The 20,250-nt window shown below is 35.3% G+C and overlaps 2 protein-coding genes across 7 annotated transcripts in view; both read right to left on the reverse strand.

Annotated features, from left to right (window-relative positions):
- The window catches only part of LOC110109073 (biotin carboxyl carrier protein of acetyl-CoA carboxylase), a 100,000-nt gene that overhangs the window by 41,601 nt on the left and 38,149 nt on the right, over positions 1–20,250 (reverse strand). The gene's annotated exons all lie outside the window — the stretch shown is intronic.
- On the reverse strand, positions 770–1,814 carry LOC110109074 (histone H2B.11-like). Of its 2 annotated transcripts, XM_028692534.1 has the most exons (2): positions 1,187–1,814; positions 770–1,120 (listed from the first exon to the last, which is right to left on the reverse strand). In XM_028692534.1, the coding sequence occupies exons 1-2, from the start codon at positions 1,229–1,231 to the stop codon at positions 770–772; spliced, it is 396 nt and encodes a 131-aa protein (XP_028548367.1). In that variant the 5' UTR covers positions 1,232–1,814. The 2 variants fall into 2 exon arrangements, with proteins under 2 accessions (XP_028548367.1, XP_020695632.2); XM_020839973.2 differs by having other exon boundaries at positions 770–1,814.

Raw genomic sequence — 20,250 nt, forward strand, 5'->3', positions numbered from 1 at the left:
TTTTCAGCCTGCCTTGTGGGGCCTAATAAACCAATTATTCCATATGTTAGGAGGATTAAAGAAGGAATTAATGAAGAAAATTTGAATTCAAAAAAGAGTGGGAATTAATTAAGACAAGATAGATCTTTTAGGACTAAATTGGAGGGAAGGAAGGGGCTTATATAGGAATTATTATTTTGTATTAGGGTTATTTTCTATAGAGTTTTCTGCTGTAGTTTCTTCTGTGAGGGCTTCAAAAAGACCTCTAGGTTAATTGAAAGAGACTTGTATCTTTTTTTTCATATTGAGTTATTAATCGAAATCAACCACTATTCCCTAAAAAATCTACTGTTTCTACTATTTTTCTATAGATTTCCTGCTGTCATTTGCTGAAATTGACTCCAAGGCGTATGATGATGCAACTAGGACCGCCCTCCAAACTAGATTTACTCAATTTGGCATCACAATTTAATTCAAGGATGCTCCCAAGAGAGTGCATTATTCTCTATAAAGGTTGAGAAAGATTGTTCTTTCCAGCAAGCGCTCACAATCTCAAATTCAATTATTGTGAATAGCGAATTCATAGAATAGAAGATGACATCTTCATGCATTAACAATAGCATCACATTAGTTGAATGTCGAGACATGGATCTATGAGTGCCAGAGGGAGAATGTTCTTTAATTAATATAGTTTGGTAATGAAGCCTTGTATTATATATCAATCTTGAACAAGATATATAAACTAGCTTTTTCATAATCAAGCACCGACAATCACAAAAGAGTCGATCTTTTAAGAGATGGTAAACTTGGTAACCGCCTTTGTGCCCTCCGAATCAGAATGCTTAGCAAGCTCACTAGGAAGCACAAAGTGAACCGAAGTCTGGATCTCCCTGGATGTGAACATCGGCTCCTTTTTATAACGCGCAAGCCGAGACGTCTCCTGAGCGAGCTTCTCAAAAATATCAATAATGAACGAATTCATGATGCTCATCGCTTTGCTCGAGATTCTGATAACAGGATGAACCTGCTTTAAGACTTTAAAGATGTAGATCTTGTAGGTCTCACTTCCCTTCTTGTTTTTCTTCTTCTTTTTGTCGCCGGCAGCAGCCTCCTTAGACGGCAGACACTTCTTAGCCTTCGGCTTCATTCCAACCGGCGCCTTCTCGTCTTCTGACTTCTTCTCCTTCTCCTCTATCAGCTTCTCGGCGGACGGCTTCTTCTCCACGGGCTTCTTCTCGACCTTGGGCTCCATGAGAGATCGAGAGTAAGGGAATTGTTAGGTTTTTCTAAAGGGGGTACTCGGCTTTCGACTTCTTCTCCTTTGTAGATCTTGTAGGTCTCACTTCCCTTCTTCTTCTTCTTCTTCTTCTTCTTCTTCTTCTTGTCGCCAGCGGCAGCCTCCTTAGACAACACACCAGAGAGATAGTCTTCCGAGACCATATAAAAAAGAATATAAAGATGCGTGTGGATGATCTATTGGTGAAGAGCAAGCCACAAAACAAACACATACAAGATCTGAAGGAGACATTTTCCACCCTCAAGAGATATAATATGAGATTAATCCCCTAAAGTGTGTCTTTGGTGCAAGGTTAAGCAAGTTCTAAGGCTTCCTACTCACCCAGAGGATATCAATGTGAACCTAGACAAGATGAGGGAAATCCTAAAGATGTTGTCTCCAAAGAAAGCAAGGAAGTATAGCAACTCATTTCCCGAGTCATTAGGTTAAACCTCTTCATCTCCAAACTAAGCGAGAGGTGCTCATCATTCTTCAAGTTGTTCAAAAATGCAAGGAAATTCTCCTACGGTAAGGAGTGCGAGGTCGCCTTACAATTGAAGCTTCTTCTCTCCTCGCCACCTCTACTCCAAAGTCCAAGGCTATGTGAAGATTTGTCGTTTTACCTCGGAGTGGGCGAGGACGCCATCAGTTCAGTATTAAAAAGAGAAGATTAAAAGAAACAATGACTAATATACTATGTAAGTAAAGCATTAAGGGAGCAGAGAAAAGGTTTCCATCATAAAGAAACTCGCATGGGCACTAGTGACCTCGACAAAACAATTACGAACGTACTTCCAAGCACATCTGATTCAAGTTGTTATTGATCATCCACTCAAAGCCGTGTTCACCAAGCTCGATCATTCTAGAAGGCTACTTAAGTGGTCGATAAGCTAAGTATGTTCTTAATCAATTACACACCAAGGGAGGCCATCAAGGCCCAGCACTTGCCGGCTGAAATACTCAAGGTGAAAAGCAAGCAGCGAAGACTCAACAGTAGTGTTAGAGCCTCTAGCGACCACGAAATCGGTGTGCGCATGATTCTGAGGAAACTAACAAGAATCACCATCACACAAGTTGCTAGCATAGTGTTAAAAGTAACAAATAACTAAGTAGAGTATGAGGCATTACTCGTCCTGTGACATGCTGCATAGTTGGGTGCGACTTAGCTAGTTGTGCATTCTGATTCACAATTAATGGTAAATCAGATAAATGGCAAGGAGGAAGTGAGGGATAAAATGCTGCTAAAATAGCGAGCAGAAAATCAGCAAGTTAAAGTACTTAAAATAACTCAAATACCTAGGAAGCAGAATCAACTCGTCGACCTCCTCTCCAAGTAGGTAACCCCGATGGACGATCAACACTGAGGAATACTAGACCCACAATTAAGGAAGAGAAAATCATGCAAATGGAGGCTAACCGCACAACAAGTTGGATAGATTCCATCTAAGAGCATTTGAAGGCACGAGCAATAAACACTGAAGTCAACAACCATGGACAATTTAAAATAAAGTTGACCAACAACTTAATAATTGGGGAGAGTTAATCAGAAGATCTGCAACATCACTTATCCTAAGGTGTGTTATGAAAATTGAGAAGGAGATAGCACTTGAAGAAATCATGCAAGAGACAACTGCCAACCTTTTGGGAGAACTTCGAGCTCTAGTAGTCCTCAAATACGAAGAATTAAAGAGGAGAATGGTCAAATACTATAACTTGCATGTCAAAAAAAAAGACCTTCCAGCTAGGCAACCTAGTCCTCATGAAGGTAGACGTTGTTGTGCGCCAGTTAGTCCTTAGCAAACTAGGATCAATATGGGAAGGCACCTACATCATAAAGAGGAAGTTGGCTCATGAGCCTATCAACTATAGACACTCGAGGAAGGATATATTAAGGACATGGAATGCAATGATATTCTTCCCATAGGGGAGTTCTCATATAGTCATACTAATACTTTTTATTCAAAATTCTCTCAAATATGGTAAAAACTCTAGTCTGTTTTTCCATTCTTTTTCAAATTCTGAATGAGGGGATCTAATATAAGCAAGTCAATAACTTAGAATCCACAACAAATTAAGATGAGGCTTGAGGAACTTGCCCTCGTAAACAAGCCATGCAGAGGAACATGCATGTTCGTAAGGCAAAAATAAATAGAACCAGCCTATTCAACATAGTTTCCCTACTCTAACACTCAGGGAACTCACGCAATTTAAGCAATAACATCCTCGACATGAGTTCATACTCGTCGAGCCTTCGGGCAACTCAACCATAGTTCCAAGAGAGTGTCCAAAGTTGGGATGAAACTCACTAACCATAGTCTCTCAGTCCTGCAATAACATAGGATGACTGAGGTAAGAGCCAGCCAAATTCTCATTCAGGTCAAAGCTATAGAGCAACAAAAACTACATCCTATAAGAGAGTCACGGCCCCAGGCATAAAGACCTGTAGGAAAGCTAAAGCCCCTAGGTAGAAGGAACATCTGCACTCAAATGATATCGCCTCCTTATTCCCTGTCGAGTCACTTTGGCGAGTCATGTTTAAATCCTGCAATAAACTTCACGAGCTAGCTCACAAAAAAAAGGAAAGAATGAAAAAAATAATAATGGAAAGAGACAAAAAATAGAACAACCAATCGAACCATTAAATAAATTTCTTAAAACTTACAACCAATAAAAAATAACTATCTCATCCCATTAATCACAAATACATATCATTAATAACTAGTGAAATTCTCATATCATTCTACCAAGCTCTATAGGCCCACGACTCCACCCTTCATGATAAGATCTGCAATGAATAGTGTGCAAGTCCCCTATAACTAATGAGTCTAAGTAATTACCCTAGCAAATACTGGAAAGTTTGACATAAGCTGAGGCCAAGTAAAGGTGATGGCGAGACCAATTAATTAGCAAACAGCATTATATGTCGACTCCCCCTTTTGCAACAAGATCCGTGATGAGCAACATGTGTCTCTTATAGCTAACAAATCTAAGTGGTTACCCCCGTGAAGATTAAAGCCTGACATAATGCACAACCCAACTAAGGTGACTTCGCATCAAGCTCATACACTAAAGCCAACCATTAAGAAGCTCACTTTATACAATGAATGGAAAAAATCTACAATCAACTCGTTCATATATTTATCATCAAGCAAATGGAACCATATAGAACAATCACAGGCCTCTTATGCCATCAGAAAATTTTATCAGAAGTCTCCATATTACTCTAGTGTATGTATTTATATGTACATCAACACGCAAACTCCCCAGGGTACTTTTACTCTTATGCCAAGCTCACTCACTACATCGTTGAGTTCAAGTGTAATGAAATTCACACCAAGTTCAAGTACATTCACTCTAAATGAAGACTTTTAATCATTCCAGTGTTGAGTTCAGCTTTGCGAGTTATTCATTGATTATTGTTTCGTTCCAATTAAAACATGTTTAAAAGTTTTCTCATTAACAATCGAGTTGGCTTATTACCCAATTGGATGCCAAATTACTCGTCTTTTTCAAAATTTTAATTGATTATTGCTTGGTTAGAGGCCCCAGGCAAACTATTTAATTATTATATTAGCCACTAAGCTCATTATTTAACTATAGCATAGAAATTGGCAGTTTAGAAACTTAGAGAAAAAAGCTCTTACAGTTATACATGAAAAAGTGCCCAAGCATAATTCTATCACCCAAAATACAGAAAAACTACATATACCGACGAACTTTCCGGCAGAATTATATCTGTCGATATTAGCGGCGATGTAACCGACGGATATTCTACGGGTAATTGTGCGGCGGGCTTTCCGGTGGATAAACCGCCAGTATTTTTCCAACTGAAAACACGCCGGCAAAGTCATATGTTTTACCAAAATTGGTGTTAACTTCAAGCGAAAAATACACTATAAATTACTGGCGGATCTTCTGGCAGAAAATTTATAGGCTTACTTAAACACGACGAAAAGTTTCCGGCGGAAATGCCGCCGGAAATATCGCCGAAAAAGATCCTATTTTTCTTCTGCAAACACCTTCTCATTTCACTCCTGCTATTTCCAACTTTTCTCCCAGTCACATGAAGAATGATGAGCACCTCCCGCCGACTGTCACTATATGTTCTTACCTACAGATCATTCTTTCATGCGAAATAAGGATGCATTTACTAAAAATAAAATGATATTGCAGTATCCTCTGAATTTAAGCAGTGAAAAAATATTTGAAAGAGTAATGTTCATGCCCAAGATAGTTGATTCTCCAACATTAACAGATTACAAATTGTCAGTATATAGTATCAATCACAATTCGACCAAAAAATATATTTTTTGGTATATTTTTTGGTCCTTACCATATTGAAGAATAAACTTGACTAAACATAACTTGGATGCTATGCATATAGAGAAAATTATTTTTTATAATATATTCAATACAGTCATGAAAATTAAAGCTAAATACAAAGACAATATAAAAACAATGATGGAGTTAAAGTAAATTTGTTGGAGGAAAGTTTTAGAGTTCAAGGATGGTGGAAATGAAAAAACTTCTCAACTCAAAAGCTTCAATTTTAGTAGTTATGTTGATATAAGATTTGGGAGATTGTTTGGATTGAAAAGTCATGGCTGTCATATCTTTATGCAATATATACTACCAACTGCCTTTAGTTTTTTGCCCGATCTAATTTTAAAGCCATTTATCGAGCTAAGTATCTTCTTCAATAATTTATACTATTCAAAATTAAATGCAGAGCATTTGATTCATATGGAGCGGCATATTCCTTTTATTACGTAAACTTGATAAGATATTTCCTTCAATATTTTTTGACTCTATGGGGCATCAACCTATGCATTTACCATATATCATATAAGGTTACAGTAGGTAAACCTGTTTAATATCAGTAAATGTATCGTTTTAAGAGGTATTTAAATAAACATAAGAAGACTGCTAAGAATAAAGCACATCCTGAAGGCTCAATTTGTGAAGCATATCTGAAGTACGAGACAATGTAATTTTGCTCGTATTACTTTGACAATGTCACAATAAACTAAAAGTACTGCATCTCAAAATATGGTTCATGCAAATTCATGTAAATCCTCAAATATATCTATATTAAGTGGAAATAGTGAACCCGCAGGTGCTAGCACCATGCCTTATTTGACTGATAAGGAGATGAGAGATATCACATTGTATGGATTGCTTAACTGTGATGAAGTTGAGTCATATCTCGAGCAAGTACGAGTTAGCATATTCATATATTTGTTACTCATAAATAATAAGTATTTAGAATTTGCATAAGTTTCAATAATAGTTTGAGTACATCAATATCAGTATAAGTTCAAAACATAAAGGAAACAAAAATCTCAAATTGGTTCAAAAATACGATATATATTTTTTTGACTATTCATTTCTACTAATGCCTTAATTAGTAAACATAATATTTGATAAACATGTTATTAATATACCAATATTTGATCGACCAATTAGGTCCACACTCAAGGTAGTGATTTGCAAAATTAAAGACTATTGGATCTAGATTGGGGATCAAATAGATTAGTGAAATGTTGACAAATTTTTTTTTATTAATGGCAACATATTCCAAACCAAATCATGGTGTGAATGTAGGAAGACAGATAATTATCTTATTTGTATAAGAGGGAACACCCATATAAATAATAATTATGAGTACTATAGGGCATTACAATAAATATTACAGTTGGAATATCCAGGTGATGGGAACAATGTGTATATATGTAATTGTGACTGGTTTGATCCAGTGCAAAACAAAGGTATAAGAGTACATCCGCTTTACGGTATAATAGAAGTAAAGGGGGTAGGAGATGCAAAGTTTGACCCATTCATCATTGCTAACTAATAAGTCAAGTCTATTTTGCTAACTCTCTAATTAGACTACAAGGAAAACAGGATTGCCTCATAGTTATGAATACCAAACCTAGGAGAGTCATTGAGAAAACCACATCAAACAGCAGATCAAGAAGAGATTATGTAAGCCTTAAAAGATCTTGCTAATGATGATAACGATCAAATTGCAATTAATGAGAGTGAGCGGCAGTTAGAAGAAGTAGATTTAAACATAGAAGAAAGTCATAAGAAATCTGATAGTGGTAAAGAAGTGTCATCATATAAAAGTGAATCAACAAATAATGAGTAAACATAAGGTAAATGCATTTAATGATTTTTTACAATCAATTATGAATAAAAAATTAATATTAACAAAATGATTTATTTTTAACAGCATAACAATAGTTGCATCAGTTATTTTATTATTGCTTTACTTCGGTTATTTTATTGCTACTCTACTTTATATTAAATTTTTGTTATAATTTATGTTTCTAATATTTCTTCAATATTTTTTGTAGAAGACTTAAAGTGATGAGCCTCACCGAGGACTGATTAAGAATATTTTTGGTAGGCACAACACGTTGACTAGTGGCTCAGCTAGTAGGTCTATATATACTGAGGGGACCTCTTCTTCTCAGCCTGCCACTAAGAGTCAACCTAGCCCACATTTACTTACTCCATCCAATCGTTTGCAGTTTTACTCACCAGACCCTCGCTAGACGCCACGTACAGCACTCCTTTCTACCCTCACTATCCCTCCCACCTTCTCATAGAGGCCCTCCCACTTATCCATATCCACCATATGTCTCTCCATTCTATTGCCCACCACCCTATACCCTATGTAGGCGGATCTTCCACCGCAATTGCAGCAGAGCAAACGTGAAGGGGCATATGTTGATTGCATCTGAGGGTGACACGTACGTACTTACTATATACTTAACATGCTACTAAAATTTGATAAATATTTTTTCACCTAACACATCTTGTGCAAGTTTCATCCGTCAAAGTAGCCGACGCATAAAATATTAGACATCATACGAAGCAGGTATGATGCTTCTTATATTTCTTGGAAGAAAATCCAAAAGAAGTGTGCAGCATGTGGTTCAGAGAGTTTGAGATTAGTTATTATAAAGATATAATATATATTATATCTTTTTAAATTATGCCAACAAAAATATTCTATATTATTGTTTCTTAATGCAAAAAAAATGTCATTGATTGCCCGAGCACAATGATAAAATCAAAAATAATTTTGAGAAATGCTAGTTGACTCATATGGGAGACATGTTTACAGTCATTAAAAAGTCAGGCGAGCGACCACTCTGAATTGGTGAGTGTATAGGGCGAGCTGACCAATGCATGGGGTAGCCCAGATTATACCAGAGGGAACCATAACATACAAAATCGAACTTATGATGTTGGGGGCACGGGTAATTCCTTCCATACTAGGGGCTCAGTTCCACATACTACGCACAAACGACATTTGATAAGAAATTTTAAAAATTTACATAGATATGAATATTGACTGTTGTTGAGTTGCATAGTCATACCCACAAGCGGCAGGAGGATTAACAATTAGTTAATGAGCGAACAAGCAGAGCCTATGTGAATACATATGTTTAATTTTTTATATATATATATATAATTCGACTGCATTTTCATCGGAAAACCAACGAAAATGCACATATTTCGACGGGATTTTTCGATTTCCGACGAATATGGGCTACTAGTAACAAAAAAAAATTTCTTGTAGTGCCATAAAAAAATAGTTGAGTTCAACACTTAAGGAAATGATGATATAGCAGACGAACATTTTATATATATATATATATATATATATATAATAAATGATGAATAAGAAGAAAATATTTTTATCTTATTATACTGAACAATTACATGTACATTCGCCCTTAAAGCCCAAACAATAGAAAAAACAAAATAAAAATGAAAAATTATAAAAGATGGATAAGTGCAAGTTGCTCTTTGTTGAACAAATTAATTTGCTGCTCCACACTCAACATTTGCATAGACAAGTTATTATTCGCAAAGCAATAAACAAAGTGGATAAGGTCAATATACCTCACTAGCACTCATGAGGATTGCAGCGAGAGGAAGTCAGCAAAAAACAGTGTTTCTTTTTCGCAAGGCGACCATGGAAATTGATAAGAGGTCGCACTAGAGGAAAAGATATCAAAGGAGAATTTTATCCTAAGCTCGCACACACATAGACCTTATCAAGGGGTATTTACAGAGAAGGAAAGCTTCACAAATATCAAGCCAGCAAGTGCCATGTTCAAGAGTTTAATTTCTTAACAAATGCGGCAATGATGAAAAAATTCAGCAACATCTTTATGTAAGCCTTTTAAGTAGATGGAAACTTCTGGAGGAAGAACAGGAGTGAAGAAGAGGAAAAAAAAAGGGAAGCAAAGAAAAAAGAGAAAAGAAAAATAGAATTTCATTTCCTAAGCCTTCATTACACTAAGGGATTTTATTTATAAGTTTTTACAAGAGATTAGAAAGGGAACCAACTATCTTAAAAAAATAATAAACCAATTGACAATAATAAAGAAGCTATTATCATTTTATTTCTTATAAAAACCAAGAGTTGGTTCAATCCTTAGACCGCTTTCTGGACCAGTTGAACACCATAAGCTTTGAATTATTGTCTTGAGCTTATTCTTCTGAGTTTTGGATCCATAATTCTCCTTGTTTTTGTATTGTATTTGCATTCAAAGGAATGTATTAGTGCTGAACACACTCCTAGTATCTCCTAAATCATCCTTAATCAAAGCTCTGTCCATAGAATCAAGATCTAACAATTCATCCAAACATCATTCCATCAAGTCTATTCTAAAGCACTAGTTTTTTTTTATAGATTTCTGGTGGATTTCTGACGGAATATCCGTCGAAAATGGAGATACAATGAAAAAGTATATATGTATCATATTTCCGGTGAAATTTTTCAACTGGATGTTCTGGTGGATAACTTGTGAAAATTTCTGTCGGTCCGTGTCCGGCGGACTTTTCCGATGGGTTATCTGTCGGAACATCCAATGGAAAAATTTCATCATAATTTTCGGCAGCTAAATCGCCGATAAAATGCCTCGTAAACAATGAATAGTGCAGCAAAATTCTGCAAGAATTTAATTAGTAAATTCGACTAAAATTTTTTGGTCCGACACACATTTTATATTCGACTGCATTTTCATCGGAAAACCAACGAAAATGCACATTTTTCGACGAGATTTTTCGATTTCCGATGGATATGGGCTGTTGGTAACAAAAAAAAATTTCTTGTAGTGCCATAAAAAAATAGTTGAGTTCAACACTCAAGGAAATTATGAGATAATATATATATATATATATATATATATATATAAAATAAATGATGAATAAGAAGAAAAATTTTTTATCTTATTATAGTGAACAATTACATGTACATTCGCCCTTAAAGCCCAAACAATAGAAAAAATTATAAAAGATGGATAAGTGCGAGTTGCTCTTTGCTGAACAAATTAATTTGCTCCTCATTCAACATTTGCATAGACAAGTTATTATTCGCGAAGCAATAAACAAAGTGGATAAGGTCAGCATACTTCACTAGCACTCATTAGGATTGCAGCGAGAGGAAGTCAACAAAAAACAGTGTTTCTTTTTCCGCAAGGCAGCCATGGCAATTGATAAGAGGTCGCACTAGAGGAAAAGATATCAAAGGAGAATTTTATCCTAAGCTTGCACACACATAGGCCTTATCAAGGGGTATTTACAGAGAAGGAAAGCTTCACAAATATCAAGCCAGCAGGTGCCATGTTCAAGAGTTTAATTTCTTAACAAATGCGGAAATGATGAAAAAATTCAGCAACATCTGTATGTAAGCCTTTTAAGTAGATGGAAACTTCTGGAGGAAGAACAGGAGTGAAGAAGAGGAAAAAAAAAGGGAAGCAAAGAAAAAAGAGAAGAGAAAAATAGAATTTCATTTCCTAAGCCTTCATTACACTAAGGGATTTTATTTATAAGTTTTTACAAGTGATTAGAAAGGGAACCAACTATCTTAAAAAAATAATAAACCAATTTACAATAATAAAGAAGCTATTATCATTTTATTTCTTATAAAAACCATGAATTGGTTCAATCCTTAGACCGCTTTCTGAACCAGTTGAACACTATAAGCTTTGAATTGTTGTCTTGAGCTTATTCTTCTGAGTTTTGGATCCATTATTCTCCTTGTTTTTGTATTGTATTTGCATCCAAAGGAATGTATTAGTGTTGAACACACTCCTAGTATCTCCTAACTCATCCTTAATCAAAGCTCTGTCCACATAATCTAGATCTAACATTTCATCCAAACATCATTCCACCAAGTCCATTCTGAAGCACTAGTTATTAGTAGTATCATTGGGGAATTGTATAGATTTGAAGACATCAAATATAACGTCTTGATCTTGCACTCTCATAGTGAGTTCCCCTTTTCGCACATCAATCATTGTTTTTCCAATGGCTAAAAAGGGTCCTCAAAGGATTATTGAATCTCCTTATCTTCTTCCATGTCTAACACTATGAAATCCATAAGAAAAATAAACTTACGTACTTTAACCAAAACATCCTCAATCATCCCACTTGGATAGGTCAAAGATCTATCTGCTAACTGAATGGTAACTGTAGTGAGTTACCACTCCTAAGTTAAATTTTTTGAAAGATAGATGAGGGCATGAGAATGATACTAGCACCTAAGTCAAATAATCTTTACAATAGAATATCTCCTCAATTGTGCAATGAATGGTAAAACTACTAGGATCATTTAACTTTTGAGGAAGCTTTTGCTGAACAATTGCATTGCATTCCTCGGTAAGTACTACAATTTCAAAAATGTCCCAAATTCTTTTATTTTCACTTAAATTTTTTTTTTCACGAATTTAACATTACTTGGTATTTGTTTTAGAGCTTCTGCAAATGAGATATTTATTGTTAACTTTTTGAAGACTTCTAGAAATCTAGAAAATTGTTTATCCATTTTTTGTTTCTATAATCTTTGTGGAAAAGATGATGATGGCCTTTCTACAACCTTCCTAATAGGCATTTCAAGCACTAAATCCCGTTAAGGTTGCTCAAAATGTGGGTTGAACTCTATTTCTAGCTCTTTAACTTGATCTTCCTCACTAGTTATATCTTCAACCTTCTTTTCACTCCATAGCTTTTGCTTTATATTGCTCCTTACCTTTCTCCCTATGGTTTACTTCTATGTTGCTAAGAAAGGTACCTTGGGGTCCATTATTTATGAAATTAGCCGATTATCCTAGTTGGTTTTCTATATTTTTTATTACAATGAGTTGGCATTGTAATTTTGTCTCCATTTGCATCACTAAATCCTCTAAAGAAGGCTTCTTGTCTTTGAACTAGTTATTCAAGTTAAACCCAAAATGATAATTAGATCTAAGATTTCTAAAATTATAGTCTAAGAAGAGCATAGGATGTAAATGATTAATTATCCCTCCTCACTTGAGAATTTTTTGGTCAGCAATATTCAAATCAACAAATTTTTAAGATTATAAATTTTCATCTTTCCATTTGCATACTTTAAAACTTCTTTATTGTGTGTTTAAGATCATACATGTCTGTATATCACAATTTAATTCTTGCACCAAGTTAAATTTTGAAACATCTTCATTTGCTGGTGCACGCAACATTAATATTTTTTATTGACTCTAATAGTTGAATGATTATTTTGATTAGCAAAATATGGATGGTTATTAAAGAACAAACTTTGCAAAATTAAAAATGGCAGAAAAGGCCAAAATACATTGAAAAAGTTTGTTCTGATGAGAAGATAGACTCGCGAGAAAAAACTCCAGCATGAAGAGAAATAAAAGAAACATTAAAATCATAAAAGAGACGATGACAACATAAACTTATAACCTTAAGATAATACCACAAAGTATTCTCTTCTTATGATGGGAGGAGATCAAAAAAATTACAAGTCAGCTTGAATGATACAACAACAACAACAATAACATCAAGCCTTTGCCCCCCAACGTGGGGTCGGCTATATGAATTATTTTTCTCCATTGTGTCCTGTTAAAAGCCAAATTCTCATTTAAATCTAATAGAGAATGATCATTTCTAATATTTTCTAATCAAGACTTTTTAGGTCTACCACTACCTTTCTTAACAAAAGTAAAAAATAATACCTCTACTTTCTTATACGGGTCATCGGAAGGCCACCATTTCATGTATCCTATCTCTAAGGGTAAAGCCACTCATCCACCTGAGCATCCTCATATTTGCAACACTTAGTATTATGCTTCTCTTTTAATTGCATACATTCAGCACCATAAAGCATTGCAGGTCTCACCACCATCTTATAGAATTTTCCCTTAAGTTTGAGGGGGAATTTCCTATCACACAACAAGCCCGATGTATTCCTCCACTTCAACCATCCAACTTGAATTCTGCTGATAATATCCCTATCTATTTCACCAACACTCTGAAAAATAGATCCAATATATCCAAAACGTGAACTCTTATTAATGAATTGGTCGCCCAAAGTTACAATTCCCTCACTAGATCTATTACAACTAAAAGTACACTCCATATATTCAGTTTTAGATCTACTCAAACGAAAACCTATAGATTCTAAGGTTGACCTCCATAATTCAAGTTTACCTTCAACTCCCTCTCTAGTCCTATCAACAAGAAGAATATCATCAGCAAAAAGCATACACCAAGGTACATCTTGCAAATATCTAGTGAGAACATCCATGACTAAAGCACAAAGATATGGGCTTAAGACTGATCCTTGATGTAATTCAATCAAAATAGGAAAATACTAGGTCAAACCACTTTGTGTTTGAATACAAGTAATAGCTCCTGCATACATATCTTTAATAATTTGAATATAAGTGTTATTAACTCCTTTCTTTTCAAGAACTCTCCATAGAAGTTCTCTCGGAACTTTATCATATGCTATCTTTAAATCAATAAATATCATAAGTAAATCCTCCTTGTTCTCTTTATATTTCTACATCAAACTTCTCAATAAGTGTATGGCTTCCACATTAGACCTACCCGGCATGAATCCATATTGATTTTGAGAAACATTAGTATCACGCCACAACCTACACTCCCTAACTCGTTCCCATAGTTTTAAAGTAAGACACATTAACTTAATTCCTCTATAATTCGCACAATCTTGTGCATCACATTTATTCTTAAAAATAGGAATTAACACACTCATTCTTAACTCATCTGACATCTTTTTAGTTTTCAAAACAGTATTAAAAAGTTTAGTAAGCCAAGAAATTCCTTCATCTCCTAAGCTTGAATGAAAGAACTAATAAAATTATTGATAGATTCAAACATGTAGATAAAAGAATTAATAAACTTGAGAAATTGAGAAAATTAATATTTTGGAAATTACCTAAAACCTCTCCCCAAACAAATGAAAATTGTAAGCCTCCCATTAAACATGATTGGCTCAATTGTTGCCTATCTACCTTAGTTATCATAATAAGCTTGAACTCCCATCTAACTTTAGCATCCATGTTAATGAGACTTTATATGCATCACTTCCAATTGAGACTCATATATCTATTATGCTCTTAGAAGCCTTACATGGGTTACCTATACCTTTCTCTACGCTCTTACACCCGAGAAACATAGTAACTGTGGTCTTAGATTTCTAGTCCAAAATTTTTGATCAAGTGCCTAATGTCATACTTGATAAGGTATTAATTCTAAAGAGAGATCTTGGGTGAAGGCTACCATTATGGCCTTTAAACAAATTTTCAAGAAGATATTTGTATTTTCTTACGACTTTCTTCTTTTTTATAGAATATGTACTATTTATAGACCCATTGAATTATTAAATATACTTTGAACTCAAGCAAAAACTTATGCCTACAAGACGTAAGTGTTGCCAGCTTTTCGATTGATTTACAAATCAAACACAATTAAAGATTTTGAATCCTAACTATTGAATCCAGATCTATCATGGATGACACCCGACATTACTAGCAAGCTTCTCGATGTGTGGGTGACAAAAGAATTGTGAGAATGGAGAGAGAGAGAGAGAAAGAGAGAGAGAGAGAGAGAGAGAGAGAGATGTCAGAGAAAGATTATAAAAACTCGAAAAAGAGATCTCACGATCTAGAAAACATCATTCATGAAATCTAAGACAAAGCAAGATATCCAAAATGTCATTTTCTCCCCATATTTATAAAGTTTTAAGGGCTACGGAAAGGAATACGTACAAAAAGGTAAAAAAGTTCAAAACTACATCGGGACACATGTCATCTCCTGGTTGGTTGAGGGAGAGTGAGGACTGCAAGGCCATGGTTAACTATCTCTGGGCAAACTCAACAATACGGGAGAGCTCTATGGTACCAGGTGGGAACGGGCAAGTCTACGAGCGTGTACTGAGCAGGGTGAGCTTGGCAATTGGGCATCAACTTGGGACTGTGGGTGACCGTTGATAAGACTTGTGTCACCTTAAGGGATAAGGCGAGTGAGCTGAGGTAGCTAAGAAGACATGCTCAAGGGTCGCTATGGTAGGGTGAGTTGAGGGCCCTCTAGTTGGTGTTGGATATACATGATGAAGGCGTCACCCCTAGATCACAGTGAGTTGTCATGATGATTGCCTTTCCCAATTTCAAACATCACAAAAATCGAGTCATATAAAAAACCCTAACTCATGTTGTTCACCTAGTGTAACCAATTCACTTAAAAAATACAGAACTTCCTAACCACATATCCAATTGATCTAAAATCACTTGTATTGGTTGGCTAACATCTCAAGTCTTTTATCTAAAGGTCGGCATCCTTTTCCATCAATAAAAAACTAAGTATTGCAAAAAGTTTCAACAATAATTCTGATAAAAAATCCTAAACCACTCAACACTTTTCTTAGTTTTTCACCAACTCTAAACCTTCCACCACCACTCAAACAACCATTGAAATATTTTAACACCCTCATCATTTCCACGTGCAAAGTCACCTTTTGTGATTTGATTTTCTCACAATGGTTTGATAAATAACTGCTATGAAGATTCCATGCGTACAACTAAAAGAGAGCCAAATTGGCAAAGGTTGTCTACCAGCATCTTGCTCCTTGAACCAGCTCAGAGTAGTCGATCAAAAGATCCATTAAAGGGATAAAATGTGCTGAAGTACTGACTAATTAATCTGTTGACGTGGAGATTCATAGTTGGCTTAAGAACTACAACCATCATCAATGCCTATATAAGGGAGGTAAAGTTTTTGGTGGTGAAACAATTGTTCTATGAGGTACCCATGTACCTAGGGGAGGCGAAGCAAAGTGAAGCCTCAAGAACATGGGAGCAAGAGGATCAACACCAACACATCGTGCCTGTAGTAGGGTGAGGGGAAACTAAGGTCCAACATGACAATTTCCTTACTAACATGTCTAACAATATGCTTAAATGATGAGGCATATGACATGGATATGCTAGCAATAAAAAGTACATGCTAAGATGACCTTGAAACCATGAGACTAGAAGATCAAAAGGCACATGTACATAGCAATGTATGTAGGCAGATTACGGTAGCCAAATGAATCGAACCAGTGAGGATACCCTACCTCAAGGATAACTAGGATGACTAAAGCAGATATAATGATGGTCATAACTTCATCACTTGACTTAGTGATAGTAAGGACTTTGTGGTGCAGAAGTCTTCATAACTGGGCCTTCGTTGCGGCATTATCTTAGTTATTAGACTAGAGTCCTTTCGACAAAACTGATATTAGTGGCTTAACTAGGGCCTTCATAGCAATGCTGGTCTTATTTACTGGCAAGGGCTTCATTGTAAGGTTGTGATATTAGATCCTTCATGGCAGGTCTTCATGGATCTTCTTAATCACAATAGAGCATCATAATGATAATGGTCTTAATGACACATCCAGCTTTCACGGTCAACCTTTGAGGATCAAAATGTGCTCATGAGACAAATAGATGGAGACTCAACCTATTATATAACTATTTGCAATCATCTTGAGCTTATCCTTATTCTTGTTATGTTTATGTGTTAGGATTAATTTTCCACTAATAATGTCCATCAAATTACACATTTAACAAAAAAATCTACACTAGGAGGGGATGGGTGCAAGTTGATGGTCATAACTTCATCACTTGACTTAGTGATAGTAAGGACTTTGTGGTGTAGAAGTCTTCATAACTGGTCCTTCGTTGCGGCATTATCTTTGTTATTAGATTAGAGTCCTTTCGACAAAACTGATATTAGTGGCTTAACTAGGGCCTTCATAGAAATGCTGGTCTTATTTACTGGCAAGGGCTTCATTGTAAGGTTGTGATATTAGATCCTTCATGACAGGTCTTCATGGTAGGGCCTTCATGGATCTTCTTCATCACAATAGAGCTTCATGATGATAATGGTCTTAATGACACATCCAGCTTTCACGGTCAACCTTTGAGGATCAAAATGTGCTCATGAGACAAATAGATGGAGACTCAACCTATAATATAATTATTTGCAATCATCTTGAGCTTTTCCTTATTCTTGTTATGTTTGTGTGTTAGGATTAATTTTCCACTAATAATGTCCCACCCCATCAAATTACACATTTAACAAAAAAATCTACACTAGGAGGGGATGGGAGCAAGTTGATGGTCTATCTGGAAAAGCAATTTCTCTACTAGTAAAATGAACCAAAGTCTAACACAAAAAATCAAATCATTGACATTGATAAACAGTTGATCAATTTAAACTGTCCCAGATGAGAATACTCGTGTCTCCTAATAAGAGGCCCATACAAAATAGTTAAAGCCAAGACATAATGACTCAGTGCCAAAAGCCAATGCAACCTCTTTAACTCAACGTAACCTATCTAAGTGACCTAACAAAAGGAATTAGGCACATGTTGACCAATTTCGACGCAAAATCCATGATTTTATCGTATTAGCATGCAAGTCGAGCATCAGGTCATGCTTGTTTAAAGCAAACATAAGCCTACAAAACGACTAAGTGCAGCTGAAGCATGACAAATTTCTATATGGACATAATTTCATCCTCTTGACAGCTCGTTGAGATAGCAAAATCTAACCAAACTAAGGGCTCCTTCAGCTACTTGATTCATGAAAATCATGTTTTAAAAAGTGTTGAAATTTTTTCCACTCAATTTAAGTGTGAAAACAAATCCTCCTTTTTAAGATATTTTGAAGGTATTTGTGGAACCTGAAATGTTTAAAATTAATGTCACTTCTTAACACAAATGATTCTTAAGAACTTCAAAGCATGCCCTATATTATTTGGTTTATTTTGATATGGATTACTTTTTGTTTGATTATATTAATGTCATGATTGTTCGAAAAATTATACACTGCCTTCCGACTACCTATGCAACTATCCACTTTTCTTATCCAAGGCTTAGGACCTGGCAACGGCAGAGTTGCGATCAAACATAAGTTAGTTTGACCAAGTATTTTACTATTTCAATTGGATTACATCAGAGATCAGCTTTAAGCCCTATCATTTTGCTTGAATCATGGATGTTCTTACTTACCATTTTTAAGAGGATGTGTGTTGGTGTATGCTTTTGCTGATGATATTCTTCTTATTGATAACATCGGAGAGGGAGTTGAAAGAAAAGTTGAATTACGGAGGTCAACATTTGAATCTAAATATTTTCGTTTAAGTAGATCTAAAATCGAATACATGGAGTATAATTTTAGTTGTAATAGATATAGCGGGGGCATTGTGATCTCAAGTCTATTGTCCAAAGTTATGATGAAATAGATAGGGATATTATTAATAACATTCAAGTTAGATAGTTGAAGTGGAGGAATACATCGGGCATATTGTGTGATAAAAATGTACCCCTCAAAGTTAAGGAAATTTCTTATAAGTTGGTTGTGAGACCTACAATACTTTATGGTGCAGAATGTTGGCAATTAAAAGAGAAGCATAAAATTAAGATGTGTTATAGAGATGAGGATGCTCAAGTAAATAAATGAATTTTCTTTTGAGATGAAATACAAAATGAGTATATACGTGAAAATGTTAGAGTAGCTCCAGTGGAAGATAAGATTAGAGAAAATCATATAGATGGTTTGGTCACATAAAATGTTGACCTTCTGATGACCCAGTTAGGAGAGTAGATGAATTAGATATTGTTTATGTTAAAAAAGGTAAAGGTTGATTTAAAAAGATTCAGTTAAAAATTATTAGAAATGAGCTTTCTTTATTAGATTTACTAGGGCCTTCATAGATATGTTGGTCTTATTTACTAGCAAGGACTTCATTGTAGCTCGTGATACTAGATCCTTCATGACATGTCTTCCGATAGTAGGGCCTTCATGGCTATTCTTCATCACAATAGAGCCTTCATGACGGTAATGGTCTAAATGACACATCAAGCATTCATGGACAACCTTTGAGGATCAAAATGTGTTCAGGAGACAAATAGATGGAGACTTAACCTATTATATAATTATTTACATTCATCTTGAGCTTATCCCTGTGCTTGTTATGTTTACGTGTGTTAGCATTAATTTTCCACAAAAAATGTCTTACCCCATTGAATTACACATTTAGTAAAAAAAACTACACAAGGAGGGGATGGGAGCAAGTTGATAGGCTCAATCGGAGTCTTCTCAAGTAAAGTTGATGGATCAAATGGCTCCTGAGTGATTGTTAGTCTATCTTGCTAATAAGGAAGGTTTAGACACAACCTCCACTATGGAACCAATGTTTTTAAGGATCTCGATATAATTGTTTAATTTGTCAGCCATAAGAATTGATGTATCAAATTATATTATTTTAGTTCATTTTATGTTTTTATGTCTACTTCATAGATTTTTATTTGGTTATTCTTTTCGATGTGTGATGTGCACTGTCTAAAATGCAATCAACCCAAGGATCTTCCCACTGGTTTCGCTCTACTCAACCATATCAGATCTAGAGTCCACCTTATGGATGACCTCTCAAGGCCAATTGCCCTTTCCTTGAGCCAATAGTTGGAGTTAGGTGATCTGGTTAGCCAACCACATTCTATCAAATTAATCTAGTCAAGCTAAGCTAATATAGACTTTTCTCAATGTTTGACCAAGTTATCTCTCTCGTGAACCTCATGCATAATAGTTAGGTTGGTCCAAATTTTAGGTCGTACAAAAATGGCTAGAGAT

This window comes from Dendrobium catenatum, unplaced genomic scaffold, assembly GCF_001605985.2.
Source record: "Dendrobium catenatum unplaced genomic scaffold, ASM160598v2 fragScaff_scaffold_156, whole genome shotgun sequence".
In the NCBI taxonomy this organism is placed as follows: Eukaryota; Viridiplantae; Streptophyta; class Magnoliopsida; order Asparagales; family Orchidaceae; genus Dendrobium; species Dendrobium catenatum.

What these genes read in the sequence shown, in the direction of transcription:
- LOC110109074 (XM_020839973.2), bottom strand. Translation starts at nt 1,231, where the DNA reads ATGGAGCCCAAGGTCGAGAAGAAGCCCGTGGAGAAGAAGCCGTCCGCC.